Below are 21,891 nucleotides of genomic sequence, written 5' to 3' on the forward strand. Positions count from 1 at the left end.
TCTGGGTTTGTACAGAACCTAGCATAAACAGGTTTCGGTCCATGACTGGGGCTCCTAGAGCTTACAGCAATAGAAATAATAATAAACATGGACCCCTGCATTTCTGGGCTTTAGCATTTGAGTGGCAGATAAATCCATTCCTTTCAAATACTTTAAATACCAACATTTTGATGGCATCTGACAAAATAAAAACCTGGCTTAGTAAAATGCAGCATCATTATCTCTATGTACAGCTGCTTCAGGCTGAGACATTTCTATTCAGGCAGTGGAGACCTGAAGAGTTCTGGAGGAAGAGATGGGTGTGGTGTCTGTGCACCGAAATAATCAGCAATTGAAATGATAGTGAGAGAGCCTTCGACCTGGGTTCTGATCCTTATCCGTCCATCCCAACGAATCCCATATCAGTACATTGGCGTCAGTCTTCAGCCTATGGTGTCCCATTTATTTTCATGGAAACTCACTCCATTAGCTCAGCTTGCAATCTCTGTCCAGTCCTATTTGTACTACAGATAGAGCCATGTCCATTGTAACCGTTCTCTGATGCATGGCCACAGCCAGCAGAATCCAGCACCTACCCACAGCAGCAGGGTTCCTGGCCATGTCAGCCGGTCCATGCCTGTGTTTGCATCAGTGTATTCTGGTGAAAACTGGGCAGCTATCCCATAGTGCTTTGAGGTCAGAGGGCTGGGGGTATTTTTCACATGGGGCAAATCCTTTGGGATGTACTTCTGCACAGACACATAGGAGGCAAGAACACTGCCTAACCCAGTTACAGAGGCATGGTTAGATGATGACCTTCCGCAGAAGTGTAGTGTGAGAACCTGATACAACCTGACATTTGCCCTGTTCATGAGCGGTGTTAACCTATGGTACTCCCACGTGCACCAGGTCTACAGTAGACACTTTTGCTGGTATAGTAATGTTGGTTAGGAGTATGGGGGGGGGTTTTGTATGAGGTTCCGATACTGTCAAACACCCTAGCCTTCATGCAATTATACCAGCATAAAAGTCCATTTGCTGGTATATTTTATTTTGCTCTGGGAACCAGTGCAAGCTACACTCTTTTGCCAGTATAAGCTGCATCGGCACTAGGAGGGGGTGCCAGCACAGTTATGCTGGCAAACCTTTTCTACCGTAAAATAGGCCTTGTTTAGGAGCCATCTGTCATGCTACTATAACCAAGTTAGGTGACCCGGTTGCAACACAGTTAAAAGTTGTGGTGTAGATGGAACCTACACAGCATTAAAAAGATGTGGCTGAGTCTGATTTACACGACAGCTTTTAACTATATTGTAACCAGGTCTGCTGTATTTCAGAAAGGGCCTTAGGAACCGGGTGCCATAGGTGCTGACTCCGTGGGTGTTCCAGGGCTGGAGCACACTTGGAAAAAAATTAATGGGTGCTTAGCACTCACTGACAGCCAGCTCTCCCCTCCCTCCCAGGGCCTCCTGCCTGCTACAATTAGCTGTTCCGCAGCGGGCAGGAGGTGCTGGGAGGGAGGGGGAAGGAGTGGGGATGGGGTACTCTCGGGGGAGGGGACGGAACTGGGAGGGGAAAAGGTGGGGTGGGAGTTTGGGCGAAGGAGTGGAGTGGGGGTGGGGCCTGGGGCCGAGCAAGGGTTGAGCACCCCCGGGCAAAGGGAAAAGCCGGCACCTGTGCCAGGTGCCATGTTGTCTGGTGGCACAGACTATGTATTGTTACCGCTTGGTTCAGAGTGGATAAAAGTCTGCAGTGCTGATGAGCTTTCCCACTCTGATGGCCTTTGACCCTTTGCCAGAAAACCAGGCGCTGATGAAAAGTGAATCAAGGCAGCTGTCCCTGGAAAATAAGGGAGATGTCTCATTTCAGCTGATGTTTGAACCAACTTGATTAAGACAAATTGGTGCAGATGGTACCCCTTTGAAACACTGAATGTCAACATGAAAAGACAGATATGGCATCAGCAGCATTCAGCTCTGCCGCTTTACTGTGTGACATGTAAAGAATTGTAGTAATGATGAATAAAAGTGAAGCTGTCAAAAAAAATTTAAAAAAAAAGTAAAATGCAAACAACTTAATACTAGGCAGATACCAATAGCTGTTTATAGCAAGTGGAATTTATTATACCGTTTATACCAATAAGGAGGGTGCTCTCTAGTGTTTAGAATATGGAGCCAGGACTCCTGGTTTCTCTCCCCAGTTCTGCCACTGACATCCTGTGTGGTCTTGGGAGAGTTACTTAACCTCTCTGGGACTCAGTTTCTCCAGCTGCAAAATGTTGATAATATTTACCTCCCGCACAAGGGGGTTGTGGGGTTTGGAAGAATTGTGAAACCTTTGGATTATAGGAATGAAAGTGAACGTTAATATTATTATAGGTTTTATTAATAAAGAATTGATTGGTTAGTGCCCTGCATTGTTTCTGTACCATGATCGAATACACAAAAGGAATGAGTTAGTTATACGCTATGGATTTACTTGGACCCACACAGAATTGCACTGGTTTAAGATAATGGTTTATTTTTAAACCAATTTAGTGAAACTGGTGCAAAAAGCTGAGGCTTGGTCTACGCTAAAAAGTTAGGTCAACCCAGCTACATCGCCCAGGGGAGTGAAAAATCCACACCACTGAGTGAGGCCTCAGAGAGGTGGATTACTCTGTGCTGATTGTCAAACCCCATCCTGTTAGCATAGGTAGTGTCTACACTGAAGTGTAACATTCAAGTGTAGACAAGCAAGTGGACACTCTTATTTTGGTTTAACCCAGGCTTATTGTTCTTTATCTTCTGTCAGTTTAGATAAATCAAAATAAGCCTCTTCAACTGAAATAAGTGTCCACACAGGGGGTTGCACCAGTTTAACTAAGCTGGTTTAACTAAAGCAGTGCAATTGTGTGTGTAGACAAGGCCTATACTTAAATGTAGGGATTCTACCTAAGGGTATGTCTACACTGGAAACTTCAAAGGGCTTTGAAGTGTGAGAGTGTTCGTGCACGAGTGCTGGGAGAGAGATCTCCTAGCACTCCTGGTAATCCACCTCCACAAGGGGATTAGCTCTGAGCACTGGGAGTGCTGCTCCCAGTGCTCGGAGCCTGTCCATACTAGCCCTTTAAAGCACTCAGACTTGCTGCGCTCAGGGGGGTGATTTTTCACCCCCCTGAGCCAGCAAGTTAGAGTGCGATAAAGTGTAAGTGTAGACATACCCTAAATTGATTCTAAACTAGAATTTGGGGGAAGGGGTGGAGTTATCATTAGTCAAACAATAGAAAGCACTTTGGTGCCATAGGTGGCAAATAGACAGTTAGATATCCCAGCTTTCTAAGGATATGCTAAGCCGAACAGCAAGACTTCCAAAATTAGTAAGGGGTGGAATCTCCACAAAAGACACTTATGTTTCTTTCTCCAAGCCTCGTGATTTGATCCATTTTTAATGCAAATACTAATTGGGTCACCGAACCATGCCACAGTTTACAAGGCTGCTTGGTGGAGGATTTTTAAAAGTAAATTGTCTCTAGGAAAATGTTGTGGTATCAGTGTTGATCCCAGGGTATTAGCGAGACAAGGTGGGTGAGGTAATATCTTTTATTGGACCAACTCCTGTTAGTGAAAGAGGCAAGCTTCTGAGCTCCAGAAAGCTTTTCTTCAGGTCTGGGGAAAGTAGAGTCACAGCTAATTACACTGTGAAACAGATTGTTTAGCATAAATAGTTAACACATATTCTATGGGACAATTTAAGGTGAAGTGGCTGGTTAACACTCTTGCAGTCATAGGCCAAAGTGGGGGTGGGTGGAGGGACTAGTGGGTTATAGAATGTTGTAATAAAGCCATCCAGTGTCTTTATTAAGACCATTACTTTTAGTGTCTAGCAAAGTTATGAATTTAAGCTCAGGCTCGTCTTTTGAAGGTGATGTGCAGGTTTCCTTTGAGGATGAGGACTGAAAGGTCAGATATGGAGTGATCTTTTGTGAAAAGTGTTCACCCAAGAGTGCTACGGTGTTTTTGTCTTTTATAATTTTTCTGTGCGACTTCATTCGAGAGCGTAGTGATTGTCTGGTTTCACCCACATAGTTGTTATTGGAGCACGTAGCACACCACATGTCGTGATAGGCATGTGTATGACTCATGGATCATGAAAGGTGTGTTGTGGGGGGTGCTGATCATTGTAGCAATGGAGCTATGTCTGCAAGTTTTGCATCTGTTGTTATGGCAGGGCCTGGTGCTGCTTTGAGTTGGTGGGTCCTGATCTGTGGGGAGTTTCCTGCAGATGATGAGCTTGGTGAGTTTGGGATGTTGTTTGAAGGCCAGAAGAGGGGGTTCGGGAAAGATTTCTTGCAAGTATGGGTTGCAATTGTTTAATGATACCCCATATGGAATCCAGTGTGGCATGATAGATGACAACTAGGGGTGTGTGGTAAGAGAGGTTTTATTTTCTATATTGAAGCAGGTTCTTTTGGCCCCCTCCCCCATCACTGCAGAGGTGTTAATGGGCACTTCCCCTTGAATGGTCCCTTAGCAGATGTGTTAACTACTCATGCTAAACAATCTGTTCCACACAGTGGGTATGTTTACACTGCAATAAAAGTCCACAGGGGTGGCTGCACCTGGGCTAGGTCAGCTGACTTGGGCTCACAGGCTGTGGGGCTATAAAACTGTAGTGTAGCCATTCAGGCTCTGCCTGGACCCTAAAGGGTTTCAAAGCCTGGGCTCCAGACCAAGGGCAAGTCTACACTTAAAATGCTGCATTGGTGCACCTGCCGCAAGCTATGCCGCTGTAGTGCTTTAATGAAGACACTCTGTGCCGATGGGAGAGAGCTTTACCGGCTGTGTAGTTAATCCACCTCCCCAAGATGCAGTAGTTATGTCGACAGGAGAAGCTCTCCCACCGACAGCGCTGTATACACAGCGGGGTTAGGTTGGTATAACTATGTCGCTCAAGGGTATGGATTTTTCACACCCCATGAGCGACGTCGTTATAGAGATACTGGTTTGTAGTGTAGCGCAGACCAGAATATCTATACTGCAATTTTATAGCCCCACATCCCAAGCACCATGCACTTAAGTCAGCTGACCTGGGCTCTGTGACTCATTGCCACGGGTTTTTTATTGCAGTGTAGACTTACACTCTGAGTCCCTTTCCCGGACCCAAAGAGCTCTCAGGGTACCTCAAAAGCTTGTCTCTTTCACCAACAGAAGCTAATCCAATAAAAGATATTATCCTGCCCGCCTTGTCTCTTGGAAAATACATCTCCTCAGGGTGCTGGAACAATTTTTATAGTGGGGGTGCAGATGATGGAAACCATATATATATTGTTGTTGTTATGGCAGCACCTCCAGCACCCCTAGTTCCAGCACCACTGCATCTCCTCAGTCTTCGGAGAGAAAGAAATGACATTTGCTTCCCTTGTTCTCTCTCCTGGGGCATAATTTTTTAAATAGAACTATTAGAAGCGATCAATTTGTTCAAACCAAGCATTTGCCTTTGCTGTGTTGTACTAACTATGCTGACCAACAAATATGTGTCCGGCTGATTTACTATTCATGGGGCCTTTTCAAGAACGTACAAAGCATTTTATTTTCTGCTTGTTATCTATTTTTTCCTTCCTATTTGGTTATCATCTTTCCTCTTCCTAGCATTTTCTGCTTGGTACTAGTAAATGACACTGAACACTGGAGTCGCATTAGATGTCTCATAAGACTTGGTCTAACCTTAAAAAGTTATATTGGTATCCCTGCATTGGTCAGGGGAGTGAGACAACCACATCTATGACTAACATAGCTATGCCAAAATCCCCAGGGTAGATGCCGCTACGTCAATGGAAGAGCGCTGCTATCAATGTAGCTGACATTGTTCAGAGAGGCAGTATTCCTACGCTGACAGAAAACCTCATTCTGCATCAACATAGGCTCCATAATGTAGACATAATGATACCCCATCATTATGGAGGAAGCACTGTAGTCAGGAGTCAGACATTCCTGACTTCTAATCCCAGCTCCAACAGTGATTATGTGTGTATTCTTGGGTAAATCACTTTGATGCTCTGTGCCTCAGTTTCCCTATCTGTGAAACTGATAGTGACACTTACCTGCTGCCTTGGTAATCCTAAATGAGGATTAATTAGGTAATGTTTGCAAAGTGATTTATACATAGCAAATACTAAGGGCAAGTCCATGCTACAACATTAAGTCAACCTAAATAGTGTTGACGTACAATTTAAATCACTTTTGCATGTCCACACTTGGATCAGCATTTGTTTTTGCTTTCTTGGCTTCCCTGCATGCTTTGATTTTTTTCCAGCCTCCAAAGACCAAAAAACTGCTGTTAAACCTTTTCTGTGTCGCTGAAAGTGTGGCGAATTTTGGTTTCCGTTAGTTTCCAGTGTCTTCAAAGTCTCTTTCATTTTTAGTCTCTTTTGTTCTCATTTCCAGACTGACCTCAAACTTGTTAACACAAAGGATGTCCTGGAAATATGTGAAAGTTATGAAACTGCAGAAGCAAACTTGCGGGGGAAAATACAGCAGCAAAATTTTTAAGTTGATAGTGAAAAAATAAGACGTTTACTTAAATTTTTTAATAAATTCTACTGTAGGTTGCACTCCCAGCACTCATCCCAATGATGGCAAAGCACTTCATGAATATTAGCGCATGAAGCCTCACCCCAGACCTTTGAAGGAGGGACTATCCTCACTTTGCAAATGAAAAACTTGACCAAGTTTGTGGCAGAGCTAGGAACAGAAATCAAATCATCCAAGACTCTTGTCCCTCTCTTCTTAGAGAGATCATTTGCTATTGGGAACTGCCTTCAGAAACAAGGTTTGTTGTTTCAGGGCAATATTATAATTGAGAACATACACCTGTGTTGTACATCTTCCAATATTCATTGTTTTTCTTAAACCCTCAGTTTCTGAAGTCAAGTGATCACAGTGGAATCTCAGCTTTCAGTAAAGAGAAAAAATGTCTAGCCCTCGTGCTTTTTGAACTAAATCTTGAAAACATGAATCACCCGTACCCTAAAAGCTCAAGAGTCGGCAGGCAAATAGAGAACCCACTTTATTTTTTTTAAAGTCTCATGATCTTTAAATCGATCTTGTGATGGGACTGACTCATATTTTTAAATGCTTGAGGGTTAGCAATACTTATTGACTAAAATTAAGTTATAATCTGAGGAGGCAGGGTATATAATATCACCAGCCTAAAACAAATGTCTGGCATGTACACACTTGATCAAATTAGAAAGGTAAATACACTCTATGCTCCCTTGCAGTGACTGGTAGCAATGCTTGCTGCCAATAAGGTGCTGTTTAACACCCCTGTAAGCTATGCATTCTGTTAACACTTCACAAAATGGATCTGGACCCTAAAACTAAAGCTATAACATCCATTTTCATTGTAACGTACCTTTGTATCTCTAAACAGGAAGGAACAGGGCAGAAATACTCCATAAATAACTGGATTTAGGTTCTGTCCTCATGGGTGTTAGTCCTTATCTGATCTTTTTATTAAGAAAAAGGACATGAAATTCACCAAAATGTGGGACCTTAGACAACAGTTCCTCTAAAAATAGGCATTTAGTTAAAGCAAATGCACAGCTACCTGTTACCATTCTTATCACACCAGCTCTGGGTGCTGTGAAATCCAATCCATAGTACAAATAGGTCCTCAATTACTTTCAGTGACAGGGCATTGAGTGACATGACAAACTAGGCTCAGTCTCCCTCAGCGCAGTTAAGCTTTGGTCGGTACTTTACATTGGTGGTCTCCCGTCTTCATCCTCACTTAAAAAAAAAATCAGATAACTAATTTTGAATAAATTCAAAATGCTTCATGTCATGTAAATATGTATTACTTCTTTCCCTGTGCAGCACACAGGTTGGCCCAAAGTTACATCCCTGACAGCAAACTTTGATATATTGGGACCAATTTCCCCTTTTGTTACACTACTGTAAATCCATTAATTTTAATGGAAATACTCTTGATTTACGCCAGTGCAAATGAGCAGAAAATTGAGCCTATTATTTTACCAGGGTGCATTGCTTCCCCCACTGCAAGCCAGGATACTAAGAAATGTGTGCCCTTTTTAGCATCTATATGATTGGACACATTACACAATAGCATTAGATGTGAGACGCCTCCACATCAGTACAATAAGAATACAAATATTCTGATGGATTTTATGTTTACAGAATAGATTATTTAGCCCCATCTGCTTCCCAGGAAGTCATCAAAGCCTCTTTATTATGCAGATTTTAAGCTCCTGACCAATCAGCTGAAGATTAAGTTCTTGTTCTTTTACACATACAACTTTAATCCTTGGCACCTGCTTCTACTGGCAATGTCTGTGGAGTTATTTTAATGTGCCTCTGGTAGTAATTACTCTCCGGTTTCTTTGACCAAAGGAAGTGTTCGACTCTCCAGCAGCCGGGATCACCATATTTTGTCAACCTCTTCATATCAGCATCCTGCTGTTAACTCCTGCTGTGAAGGATGGCTGCAATTAGGCAATGCACATCTGAAGATAATTCCTTGTTGAGAGTGTAAACAGTGTTTTAAGTCAAAATAGATAGGATTTTCTTCTCTACTAGAAGCTAAAGAAAAAGGAAGTAGTGTTATACAGGTGGAGGTTCTCGCCACGTTTCACTCCTTTTCCCCACCCAGTTATAAAAAAGCCTTTTCATAATGTCTTATAATCAGTCAGCAGGTCTCTTTTTGTAGATGTTGCATAGCGAGAGCTACACTAAACCATTACAAGATAGGGAGCAACAAATACGCCATCACAAAGTTATTTTCTCCAATAATCTGCACAGACACAAAGTACATTTTACAAAAAGTTTTGGCCTAAAAGCTGCTCCTGTAGCAGGACTTAACTGACAGCTCGTCAGCAGCATGTTCAGTCTTAGAGTCACCATCAACTTGACATCCAGTCAAAAAAAGGTAAAAAGTACTTTCAGATACTCCACCTGCCCCCTAGCCCTCTGCCAACTTTTGCTTTTACAGTCATTCACATTTTCTGAATGTTATTTTGTTCCCTGTCAGTATGGGCCCACACAAACAACAGTGAAACTGACTATGTGTGATGCTAATAAATGCATAGTATAGTCACAGTAAGAGAGAAAAACAAGACTTTCCATTCTCCCTTCTGATCCCTTTTGCTTAGAATAAGCTTGTTTTATAACAGTCAGATGTAGATAAAAATTCAGGCAAAGACATGATTTGACAATGTCCCTTTAAGATAAAACCACTAGTTTTTAAGCAGGGAAAGTACTCTACAAGCCATTTAAAATATAATGCAAAATTAGTCTTGTCAAGATTGCGGAATGGCTAAGGCATTTGGTAATGGGCAAGAAAAACCTCTAGGTAGCTGGGTTCAAATTTAACCTAAGTTAGTAACTGACCAGGAGTGCCAAGATCTGCTGGCTGTTCACTGCCTATGGGAAGGAGTATGGCAATATTGCTCCAGTCCCCAGTGGGCAGCTGTCCACAATTAAAACCCCCACCAAGATTAGCCCTGCCAGGAGAAAACATGCCAAGAAATGAATGAACCATGGAGACTGAACCTGAGCCCCAAGGTAGTACAGTACATACTAAATTAACTGGTTAAACAATTAAAATGAGACCTATTTTTTCCAAATAGATATAAAGACAGGATTCTCATTTCACACATGCTAATGATTTCAGAAGTTTGTATTACTTCCTGTTTGTTAACTTTGTCCAAAAAGCACCCTACATTTTTACAATATGGAGTTCTGCAGTTACAGGTCATCTTAGACATGAACGCCTGAGTACATTGTTTGGTCACCATGCATGGCACTTACAGGAAAATTATAGTAAGAAGTTTGTCCATAGACTGCTCTATTAAGGAAAGATGCTGGAGTTGTTATGATAGTATGCTCAGTTGGTATTCCGTAATTAGTACATGCAGGCTGCAAAAGGGGTCCATTGGTTAATGTAGGAGGCAAGAACTGGGCTCCTTGAGAGGAACCTATGATGGGAAAAGGTGGAGCCATGCTCAGGCAGATGTTACTGGTCTGAGGAAGACTACCCAAGGAGCATCTGGTGGCTGAACTGGAGCTGGAACTGGAGAACCAAGGAGGAGCAGCAGCTTCCAGCAGCCGACTCTGGATTGGTGCAGGCCCATGTTGCTGCTCTTCATCCTGGGATTTCAGGCATCTACAGCAGCAAATACCAATGAAGGCCCCAATGACAACGAAAGCCACAAATATGGACCCAACAAGGAGGAAAGGTAAGTACATGGGCACTGGAAATGGAGAATACAGAGAGATAAGTCAGTCATTTAGTATTTACTAAGGTCATCATTTACAGATATTTCCCTAGCTATATCATGTCTCATACCGAGCAGTTTCACTAAATCTTTAAAGCATCACCACAAAGTCTTGCACTCTACCCATTAACTCTCCAAATGAATAGCAGGACCAAGATGGACTCTTGCCAATGAGAAACTAGAATGAAGTCTTGGCCTAAGCCCAGGTAGACGGTTAGAGGTGGGCGCCATTACCTTTCCAAATTATGATAGTCATTTACACCTATGCAGAGTGCTTTTGAGACTAGTATTCTGATCTGGCAGCATTTCACACCTATTGTTTTCAGGTATAAGTGACAATACAAGATGCAAAGGACCAGAGAATTGAGCCCATAACTTGTTTACTTTATAGAATTAGTGACGAATGCCATGTAGAATCTACCTTTACAGGACAGGAGTTTAGATATGGTCGCGAAGCAGCTCTAGATCTTGCAATCCCAATTTTTACAATCCCAAAGTTCACCATTTTAGGAAACTTGTAAGGAACCAGAGGCCTCTGAGCACCCAGCACATTAGCAGTCACAGCAGCCCACATTCTGCTTTCTTCACCTTGGAACATAAATCCTAGAGCTGTGGCTCAATGGTGCCTGATCAGTCCTTCGCATTTACATTAAGCCCCCAAATGCTAAATAAGAAGAACCTCAGCTGAAGCCTGGTTTCCACCCCACATCATCCATTGGCTCTGACCTGCAGCACTAGAATTTAGTCTAAGGCATCCTGGTTACATCACACTCAGCTCTGCTGATAGATCACCCATTTCCCTTCTCCTTCCCCAACAGTACCTTAGGGCTTGTCTGCAGTTGGAAGGTGTTTCTGATTAAAGCAGGGTCTGAATTTAAAGTGCAATGGCTATTCCTGAATGATTCCAGGGAGTTTGGGTTAATCTGAACAGAAACAAGGCACTCATTCCAGAATAAGTGTGCCCACACACAGAGTTTAGAGTTAGTCAGGAGCAGTTAACTCCATGAATGGACCAGCCCTTAATTAGCATAGCCTAATGCCGAGGCAGTTTTCTGCCAATACCAGCTATGGGCCACTTTGCATTCTACAAGGGAACTAGACTTCCCTTTTAAAACAATAGGGGAGGGGAGCCCAGAAATACTCTTCTTTACTCACTCCCCTTTAAACAGGGTCCCACTGTGGGTCAAGATGTCTAGAGCTCTAAAGGGGGAGCAGGCTTGAGTTGAGCAGCTGGAGCTTTGAAGGTGGTGAATGGGGGGATTAGATGTGGAACTGTAAAGGGAGAGTTTTGGGGTGATGGATCTAAAATCATCTCAGCCCCCTACAGTGCACAGCAGAACCCAGGTCTCTGATGAAGTCCACCCCCTATCCTGCAGGTGCAGAAGGAGCCTGTTACCTGATGGAGGCTTGGGACTGGTCTGGTGATGGTCACTAGGACACAAGCCTTGGTCCAGCCGGGCCTCTCTGGTTGAGCAGCAGTAGCGCAGGTTGCAGTTGCCGCAGCACAGAGTAGCCTCTGGGCTGTCATAGTGCTCCGGGCACCGAAAGCCCCTGTGCCCGAGCTGTGAGCTGTCCGCCCAGCCATGGCAGTACTCTCCATCCTGCCCAGAGGTGCCCCCCAGAGTCAGCAGCAGCACCAGGACACGCAATGGCCGCCTCTCCATGGCACAGACACCTTCGGCGTTCCTGCCTTTCGCCCCCTCCTTCACAGGGCTCAGACTGGAGACCCCCCCTAGCCTGTCACTTGGTTAGTCCACATGCTCTGAACTCCCCAGTCGCTTAGGGCACCCCCTAGCAGCTCAGACCAGGCTCCCTCCCGATTCTTTTAGCCACCAGGGTACCTCTGCACCTGCAATCAGCCCACCAGGATGTATGGCTGCCACCTCCTCCTCCTGCCAGTCTGTGAGCTGTTTCTACTGCCTTCCCACTGGCCCTGGTGTAAAGCTCTGCTCAGCTCAGGGCTCAGGAGGTTTTATCCCCTGTCCAGTGACCTGCCTCCAATTCTCTCTCCCCCTCCCTCCCAACAACAAACAAGGAATCACTCAATTTGAAACCCTTCTCAGCTCCTCCTGGCCTATCTATCCCACCCCCTCATTACCCATCCTAAACTCCAGCAGGGAAGAGCCTCTGGTTCCTGCTGGAGACGGCACATCTCAAACACTTGATTAGCCATTGTCCCAAACAAGGGCACAATTAGCCAACACTTAAGAGCGTGGGATGCAGCAAGCACAGGGCTAGCCTGGTACCAAAGATCCATTCCCTTAGGGGCAGGCAGATGAGCTGAGGTGTCAGAGGGGGGCAGCTGGGGAATGAGCAAAAACAATGCGTGATGACAAGTGAGAAATTAAATTTCACAAACAGAAGGAAAGCACATCTACTGCCAGCTTCCAGAGGGCTCTTTAGTGTAATTGCTACAAATTGCTAAGGGACATTTGTATAACACAATGGAAGATAAGCCACTGTTTGCCTTGTTTAACATGGATAATCAAGTATGTGAGTATACAGAACAGGATTTTGGTGTAAACGTTTTGGCAAAATACATCTTGAGAGGCCTATATTTCCAAATACTACCCAAGCAGTGCTGTTTTCTGCGCATAGTTAAAGGTGTGGAGGCTGAAACCTGCGAAGAGCCTGCCACAAATCTGCCTCACAAAGCTCAGAGCAATCCATGAATCCAAAAGCACATTCAAGGGAACAAGATGCATATTTTAAGAAGCCCTTGGTCATATTTACATAGGAAAAGTCACTGTGTTGCCAAGACCTTTTTACAACACAGGAGTGCCTGACACTGTCTTTCATTGTCAATAGGAAAAGACCAGGCTTTGCTTCTGGCACGTCTTCATTGAGATTTTAGCGTCCGGTGGCGCTACACTGATGTAGCTCTACTAGAGCAAACCCTGGTATAGAGCATGGGTGTAAACCTCTTCTGTTTGGGGACCAGTGTCCCTGCAATTACATTTGTAGGAAAGGCCCAGATCCGAAAAGGTATTTAGGCTCCTAACGTCCATTGATTTGAATACATTTGTAGATCCCACCTAAATAGTGTAAACAAGATCTATGTTCTTGAACAGTCCTAAAGCCCTGCAAAACTTCAAGGCCCTGATCCTGCAAACACTTAAACACATGGTCATAAGTGAGGAGAGAACTAGATGGGGCCAAGATCCTGAGCACCTACAGTTCCCATTGACCTCAGTGGAAGTTGTGGTCAGTGGTGCTGGAACATTTTTAATCGTGGAGCTGAAAAGCCAGCCCCTCTCTCCCGCCCACCATTCCCCGAGCTGGGGCTGGGAGCAGGGCCGTGTCTCTGGGAGGAGGAGACCTAGACAGGGGTAAGGGGGCCGAGGCTAGGGCCGGCAGTCGGGACCCCCAGGCGCAGAGCTGGCGGCAGGGGAGCCCCAGGAGCCAGGCCCCCGTGTGCAGAGCCAGGAGCAGAGCCCGGGCGTGGACCCAGGAGCCGGGCCCCTGCTTATGGGGCTGGGCGCAGAGCCAGGGGGTACTGAAGCATCCCCCGCACCTCTAGTTCCCGTGCCTATGGTTGTGGTGCTCATCACATGAGAAAATCAGCAGGTAAGGCAACATCTTTCACACCCCGATCAGAACAATTGGCAGCAGTGTTTGCAAATTGCTTTAAGATTCCAGGATGTAAAACTCTTTACAAATGCAGCATTCATTAATGCACATAAAAGCTGTTCTCATTGAGTTTAAAGGGAGTTTTGCCATTAATTACAGATAGTGGATACAGAACAGAGTCCAGTTCTGCAAACACACAGAAACACAGCACAAAATGATCTCCCTTCTGATTACTCCTGTTATAACATTACAGACCGGCATGCATATTTATGCTGTATTGACAATTTCATAGATTCAATTGAGTCCTATTTCCAATCTGCCAAAGACTTCAGCTCTCATCACCTCTGGCAGTCTGTCACCTTTCATGCATCACTGTTTAATTGGCTCTTTGGCAAACATGTTTATGGAGATTCCTCTTGTCTGTTCAAAATGTTAAATGAAAACTCTATTTAGATTTCAGTTTTCAGAGTAACAGCCGTGTTAGTCTGTATTCGCAAAAAGAAAAGGAGGACTTGTGGCACCTTAGAGACTAACCAATTTATCTGAGCAATAAATTGGTTAGTCTCTAAGGTGCCACAAGTACTCCTTTTCTTTTTAGATTTCAGTGTAACGAGATATTTCCAAACGCTGCTCAGTAAATGGAGATATACTTTCTGCCCTGCTGCATCTTAGCTTTGCAAGAGACAGGTTGACTGATTTGCAAAGGACCTCATCCTGCAAAGTGCTGAGCACCCCCTACAAGGTACAGAACAGAGTCTGAAGACAATGGGAGGTGAGTGAGCACAGCACCTTGCAGGACTGGTCCCATAAACAACTGGGAAGATGCTTTATATTCTGTCCAGTCACAAGCTGTCAGATTTGTCTTAAAGCAAATGATGGTTTATTTAGGCATAGACCCCTAGCTATATTAAACCAAACTAACTTCCATCTTTATTATTAATGATTAAGAACAGAGTAAATGCTGAGAGGGTGCTTTGTCGCAATAAAATAAACATCAATAATAATAATCAAATTAACCTCCTACACCTGTTACATTGAAAGTACACTATTGAGGTTGCGAAATCAAGCACTCTGAAGTTAGGAAATGCCTGAATTAAGGTTGTCTGTGCAACCTTGGTTCAACCCCCATGTGCATTATGACAGTCATTAATTACATGGTCATGTATTACTTTTTTTCCTCAGGTCCCCTGCCTCATTCAGTCAACAGGTAAATCCTTAAAACCTGAGCTCACATATGCTCTGCATGGACATGAACATCCCAGAGCATTTTTTATAAATTCAGGGGGCTGCTATAGTGCCCTTGTCCAAAATCTCCCCTCTTCACATGGTTGTGCAGTGGACTGTGCTCTCATCGTCCACCTGGCTGCTGCCACAGAGCCGGCTGCACCACAGACGTGGTGTGGATGGTCCAAAGATTGTATGTTGCATCCGATGAAGTGAGCTGTAGCTCACGAAAGCTTATGCTCAAATAAATTGGTTAGTCTCTAGGGTGCCACAAGTACTCCTTTTCTTTTTGCACATACAGACTAACACGGCTGTTACTCTGAAACCTGTCATATACAACTTGTGAACTACTTTGGGATCCTTGCACCTGAAAAGCTCTATACAGACAGACTGGGGTGCTGGTTGCAAGTAGCTGTAGTAAATGTGAAATGATAACAGTTTCCATTCTATTCTATTCCATTCTAATTCCCTGAAAACAGTCACTCACAACATTCAGGATTGGGCCCATAATAAATACATGGTACTGCATGAGGCATAATAAGTACATTAATAAGAACATTCTCTATTAGCAGTTGTCCTGCAGCAGCAATGAAATGTGTTTTGACAAAATGCCCCTAAGAACTTGTGCCTACGGAGAACTGTCTCACTAATTCCCATTCAAATACTTTGGGAAATGTCTTTGGTGCCCTGCAGTCACTGAGCTCTTTACATTTCATGAGTGCAGTTATTGAATACATTTTGCCTATGAGAAATTATACAAAATTCAATTATAGCTAACCAGTCACATACCACCATGTGTATCTGTATATGCACACACTGTAATTCAGCCCATCTCGTCCCATCCCATGTTGGCTGTGCACAGAGGTGAAAGTAAGCCGGTACGCCCCGGTACGGTGTACTGGCAAGAGCCGGTGCACCGTACTGGGGCAGCCCGGCTTCCCCAGGGGGCAATTTAAAGGACCTGGGGCTCCAAGCAGTGGCTGGAGCCCCAGGCCCTTTAAATTGCCTCCGGAGCCCCGCTGCTGGAGTCCTGGGTAGCGGCTGCAGGGCGCCGGCAGCTATTTAAAGAGCCCGGGGCTCCCCTGCTTCTACCACCCCGGCCCTTTAAATAGCCGTCGGAGCCCCGCCGCCACTACTCCAGGGCTCCGGGGGCTATTTAAAGAACCGGGGTGGTAGAAGCAGGGGAGCCGCGGGTCCTTTAAATAGCCCCTGGAGCCCTGGGGTAGCGGGGGCTCCAGCTGCCTCTGCCGCCCCAGTCCTTTAAATAGCCGCTGGACCCCCCACCCCCGCTTCCCCAGGTCTCCGGCAGCTATTTAAAGGGGCGGGGCAGTAGAAGAGGGGAGTCCTGGGCCCTTTAAATAGCCCCCGGAGCCCCGGGCTGCTGCTGCTACCCCAGCGAGGGGGGGGGCACTTACCTTACATGGTGGGCTGGGGCTGGCTCTGACCCCCTCCACCCCGCCCCTTCCGGGGGCCAGAGCTGGCCCCAGCATACCGGTAAGTCACTCAACTTACTTTCACCCCTGGCTGTGCACCACTAATGTCATCTGCCTCACTTGCTACCCACCAGGCGGGGCGCTCACTACAACTCACTGGTATACTTCACGATGCTGCAACACCGCCATCCTTTCTGAGGAGTTGAGATTTAGTGTTGATGAAAGTGCTGCCTTGACTGCCTTGGACACTGGATTTTTTTGCTTAGCTAAAGAACAAGTGGAAATACCGCAGGCTTCTTCTTCACTGATCTGCCAGTACTCCTTAACTCATGTTGAGGGGTCAACCCATGAGATGAGGGGCTAGTTCAGAGTCCAGGTTTAATTACTGGGGCGAGAATAGGCACTGGAGCAAGTGGGGATGGTGAGACAGAGACTGGACAAGGAGCCTGGCGGGGGCGGGGTATGAGGGAGGGGGAAGACTGGGACAAAGATGGGTGATGACTGAGATTGCATGAGGAACATGAGTTGGGGAGAATGGGACAAGGTGCCTGGAGAGGGAAGGGGAAGTGGGGAGATTGAGATTGGATAAGGAGCCCAGGGGGAGACTGGGACTAGCTGAACAAGGAAACTGGCACGGGAAGCCAAGGTTGAGGAAAGACTGGGACTTGGACGGGTGGCCTGGATGGGAGACCGGTGCTGGCCATGCAAAGAGACTGGGATGGGAATGCAGAGCCCATGAGGTGGAGACTGGGATTGGTTAGGCAAGGTTTTCACCATGGGTGTGTCCAGTGTGTGTGCTTTATGGGCACTGAAGAGCAAAGCTGTCTAGCTGGCCTTGAAGCTTTTGTATCTAAAATCAGTTCTGAGCAGTTTCTGGTCTCATTAGGGAGTTGGGGCCTGGTTCTCACTCATTTACAGTTGAGCAACTCAGCTGATTGGAACTACTCCTGATTTACAGTGGTCTAAGCAAGTGAAGAATCAGTATTCTTAATGATCTTAATTATCACACTGTAGAATGCTTGAGGACAAGTCAGAGTTATTGCTTTGGGCAAGGTTGGGTCTGTTAATGCAGGTGTCAGAGTATTAATGATGAGGATGGCGCTTATGACATTATTATTCAAGGAAAGGATGCTGGCAAATAAACAATAACAAAGAGGCAAGGTGGGTGAAGTAATATCGTTTATTGAGCCAACTTCTGTTGGTGAGAGAGACAAGCTTTCGAGCCTCAAAGAGCTCTTCTTTATTTCCCAGGCCTGACAAAGAGCTCTGTGTAGCTTGAGAACTTGTCTCTCTCACCAACAGAAGTTGGTCCAATAAAAGATATCACCTCACCCACCTTGGTCCTCTAATATCCTGAAACCAACACAGCTACAACTACACTGCATAAAACAATAACAATGCAAGCTAAAACCCAGGAGGCCCATCTGATGAGACGACAGGCGGGTATACACCTCTTTCTGCAGATCATTAGCTGAGGTTGATTAGTGAAGGGGCTTCATCTTAGGAGAAGGAGGCATGCTGTGGATAGTAATTTAGCAGAGCCCAAGTGCTGCTCCTTTAATGAAGAAGCCACAGGACAAGCTGATAATCGCTTCCTTGCTCCATGTAATGTAGAGGAGGAGGAGGCAGCATGTGCCATTCTCTGAAGAAACGGATCCAATCATGTTGTCTGATTTGCTTATGTCTCTGTGTCCCAATTTCCACCCCCTCCCCTGGAGCTCACTGCACATGGTGCCAAGCTATTCTTACACTGGAAAAAAAATCCCTCAGCAAGGAACAGATTTTGTTTATTCTGTAAATGCCTCAGTCAGGAACCAGGTGAAAGTAGATCAGAGAATCAACAAGACACAATATCTGCCAGTGTGGCTCTTGGATCAGAAGCAGAGTGAGAGCAGGCTGATAAGGTTATTAGTTTGGGAAAAGGGGATAGCATGGAAGTGGGGCACGATTTCCTGCTTGTTTTATACCCTTACATTAATCCCTTATTAGACACCTCCTGGCTGGCTTCACTGTTGTGTGTCTAGGTGAGCAGCCTCTTGCTGGTGCCTGGCTGTGTTTCATCGGTGCAATTGTGGATAATAATGCCAGAGCAGGGACCACATTCAAACATTAAGAACACAGAGCCCTGATGTGGAGTCACTGAGATACCATAGGCTTGGAGCTTTTTTGCAATACACATCATGTCTTTGTTGTAGCAGCAGGAGATGGACAAAGCTCTCCCCCATCCCGCAGGTAACTCTGGTGGGGAGAGTGCAGTGGCCCCCACCTTTTCATTGTGCCCCTCCCCAGAATCGGCAGGCACGAGTCGTCTCTGCAGACCTATGGAGGAAACAATGAGACAATGCTGGTCAGCGTGCCAGGCTGTGATCACTGTATGCCAGCCACCATTGTCTGGTTTTTCAGAGGCATCACAAAAAGGAGAATTTGAAGGAGGATAATGAGGTAGCTTTGCAGATGTTTACAGGGTGCTCCTCTTAACTGTGAGGGAGGCAAGGAGAAAGCACCAAGGTGCTTGTTTGAAAATTTAACAAGTGGGCAAGGGCTGACTGGTGGCAGGAGTTGACATCTTAATGGTCAATGAGAAGTTAGTTAGGGTGGGGATAGGACATGAAGGGCCTTGAAAGTGAAGACAAACCGTTTATATTTGGTGCAATACAGAAGGGGAGGCCAGCAAAGGATTCAAAAAGAGGGGTGACACAGCCAAAAGGATGGGCTAGGAAAACGATCTTTGCAGTGACATTCTGATTGCGTATGTGTGGGGCAAGATTGCATTTGTCAAAGCCAGAGAAAAGGTGTTGCAGTAACTGATACATGAGATGAGGAGACCCTGAACAAGAGCTTCCCCTAAGAATACTGGTGGAAGCCCCATCACACGAGACATTGAAAACTAAGTTAGAGAAAGCACTAGAAAACATAATGTAGGGACCAATCCTGCACTATTTTCTGGGGAGGTGAGAGTGGGTGCCCTAATAGGTCTTTTCCATCTCTATTGTCGAAGATTCTATGAGATACACCATCTACAGGGCAAAGGGATGAAGTAAATGGAGCTTTGGGGCTTGCCATCCACAGATTCTAGGTCTCTTTCAGCCCTGGTGAAAGGGAGAGCAGCTCCTGACACATGGTCTAGGTTTGATAGCCAGACGACAAGAATTCAAAACACAGAGGGTCAGTGTCTTTAAACAATGATATTGTCTGAGTTATTGCAGAAGCATTCACCAGAACGGAGTTGATGTACTTGGTGACTGACCCAGGACAGTACTGCTTATGGACAGATGCTGCAGTGAAGCACTCAGCCCACAGGGGCTTGAATGAAGCAGTGATTTAGCAGATGTCAGCTGCAAACCTCAAACTGATGTTTCTTGGTATGAATCGTCATAGTGTTTTCTGTTTACTGCTTTTTTTCTCTCTTGAAATGACTTTGGTGTCTCCTGAGATCTTTTTGCATGACATTTTCTTACATGCTGCAGACACAAGTAGCGATCTACTTGGCAGTTCTGGAATTGCTTGTTTGAGAGCTACTTTGCATGCCAATCAGTCACCTTATAACAGTTTTGAATTTACTGTCAGATAATGCTCCACTCATAGATTCACTATGGAGTTCAGCTGTATCCTCATTTGCTTGTGTTTTTGTGACCACTTGTCATAATCCATCATTTTAATTCCTTTTTAATGATTTCCCTGATAAGATTTATCACAGCACAAAGCTTAGCCTGTGTTGACTGCAATGAAGGCTTTAGTCTGTAATAAAAGAAACCAAAAGCGGCATGTGGTCAGAGTGATTGGAAGACTCAGGGAATAGTGCATGGAATATGGTCTATAGAACCTTACACCTCTACGTCACCAGTTCAGATGGACCCAGAGTTACTTCTGAGCAAAACCAGTCAAGCTGAATGAAACTCACTTCTTCAGTGTTGAGTTATAGCTTCACCATATGGGTTTAGACGAAAGCAAAACTCACCATAATACAAAACCATGTGAGCAGAAAAGACTAAATTCCTTCCGGATGCAATTCCATTGACTTCCCCAGAGTTACACATGGGATGAATTTGGCACAAATTGCTTTAAAATGCTGACAAAACCCACATGAACTAAAATCAGTGAGTTTTGCACAGTTCTAGTCACATGATACTGTGGTGAGGAACAATTCAAGATGGTAGAGCAAGGAAAGGGCTGCCAGCTGGGAACAGTATTAAATTGCAAGCAAAAACATCTAGATTAAAACAGAGCATTTGTGATTCGGGCTGGGAGAGTGATTTGTATGAAATAAACATTGATCCAAACTGTTGCCCTAAATTCAACTATCCCATATGAACTAAAATTTTCCAGAGGTTTGGAATAGTTTAGTAACCTTATTTTCACTATTTTTGCTTTTCACTGAATGGGCACAGTAAAAATCCTGAGTAATAATCATTCATAGAGTAACAAAATCAATACACATGGCTTCCAGCTGGGATGGGAAGCAAAAGTGCCAACGTTTAGTTGGTCTCATATTTCTCACCTGTGCAAAAGCAGGAGGTAGTGAAAATTACTCTAGAAATTTGATTTCCATCCCCCCGAATAGAACCAAGAGGTTTGGTCCATTCAGAGAAGCATCCTCACTTTTGGGTGCTTAATGAAAACAAACCTGACCTCAGATCCTTTTCCAGTTTGACCATTACTTCTTATAAGTGATGTTTTAATTTTCCTCCACAGCTGGTATCAGAGATAAGAGACTAAATCCACCAGACATTAAAATGCCGAAGAGTTCTGTCATGTGTAACTTTGGTCTTATTCTCAAAGCCTCTCTCTTCTTCTCCCCGACTGATCTCAGATATAATGCAAAATAATCTGTGAGCTAAAAAAAGTGAGCAATTTAAACTGCTCTTTTGAAAGCTCAGTCCCAGTTCCCTTACCGCTGTTCTTCCTTTTCTAGCATCTTGGGATGTGTCTTCACTGCAGAGTTAATTTGGGCGTCACCCCTAACCCCCTTCCCATCCACACACAAAAAACATCTCATCTGAGTTTGATGGTGCTTTAAACCCAAGCTTGCTGGCCTGGCTGGATAAGCTAGAGCTAGGGAGTGAGTCACTTTCATTTGGGTTTGTAACCCACCCACTTGGCAATGAGGACTCAGGCTAAACCATGGAGGTGTTGATTGTCCTCCAACGCCTTCCCACAATTCCCTGTGTGCCCAGAAAGACAGTCAAGTTCTCCCACACTTTCACTGGGAAAGAATCATAGAGCAGTTCAGCTTACTGCAGTACAAAGAATCATGGGATGTGCCCCCAGAAGTCCTAGCGCCACATGGGGCCTGCAGCGTTGACCTAGCCTAGCTACATTGCTGTAAACACTGCAGTTCTGTGTCTCCACGGGGATTTTACAACAGGATAGGTAACAAGTGTTAGTTATCCTACTGTCAAACATCCTCCC

General features: G+C 44.9%; 2 protein-coding genes across 2 annotated transcripts in view; one reads left to right on the top strand and one right to left on the bottom strand.

Moving 5' to 3' along the window:
• MTMR8 (myotubularin related protein 8) overlaps positions 1-21,891 on the top strand; it is a 168,937-nt gene that overhangs the window by 89,678 nt on the left and 57,368 nt on the right. The window lies entirely within an intron of this gene.
• On the bottom strand, positions 9,543-11,919 carry LOC119567013 (protein shisa-1-like). Its single transcript, XM_037908092.2, has 2 exons — positions 11,652-11,919; positions 9,543-10,231 (listed from the first exon to the last, which is right to left on the bottom strand). Exons 1-2 carry the CDS (start codon positions 11,917-11,919, stop codon positions 9,738-9,740), a joined length of 762 nt encoding a protein of 253 aa, XP_037764020.1. The 3' UTR covers positions 9,543-9,737.

Source organism: Chelonia mydas, chromosome 9, assembly GCF_015237465.2.
Source record: "Chelonia mydas isolate rCheMyd1 chromosome 9, rCheMyd1.pri.v2, whole genome shotgun sequence".
NCBI lineage: Eukaryota > Metazoa > Chordata > Testudines > Cheloniidae > Chelonia > Chelonia mydas.

What these genes read in the sequence shown, in the direction of transcription:
- LOC119567013 (XM_037908092.2), bottom strand. Translation starts at nt 11,919, where the DNA reads ATGGAGAGGCGGCCATTGCGTGTCCTGGTGCTGCTGCTGACTCTGGGG. An exon ending in CAGTCCCAAGCCTCCATCAG is followed by an intron (nt 10,232 to 11,651) that starts GTAACAGGCTCC and finishes CTCCATTTCCAG; the next exon opens with TGCCCATGTACTTACCTTTC.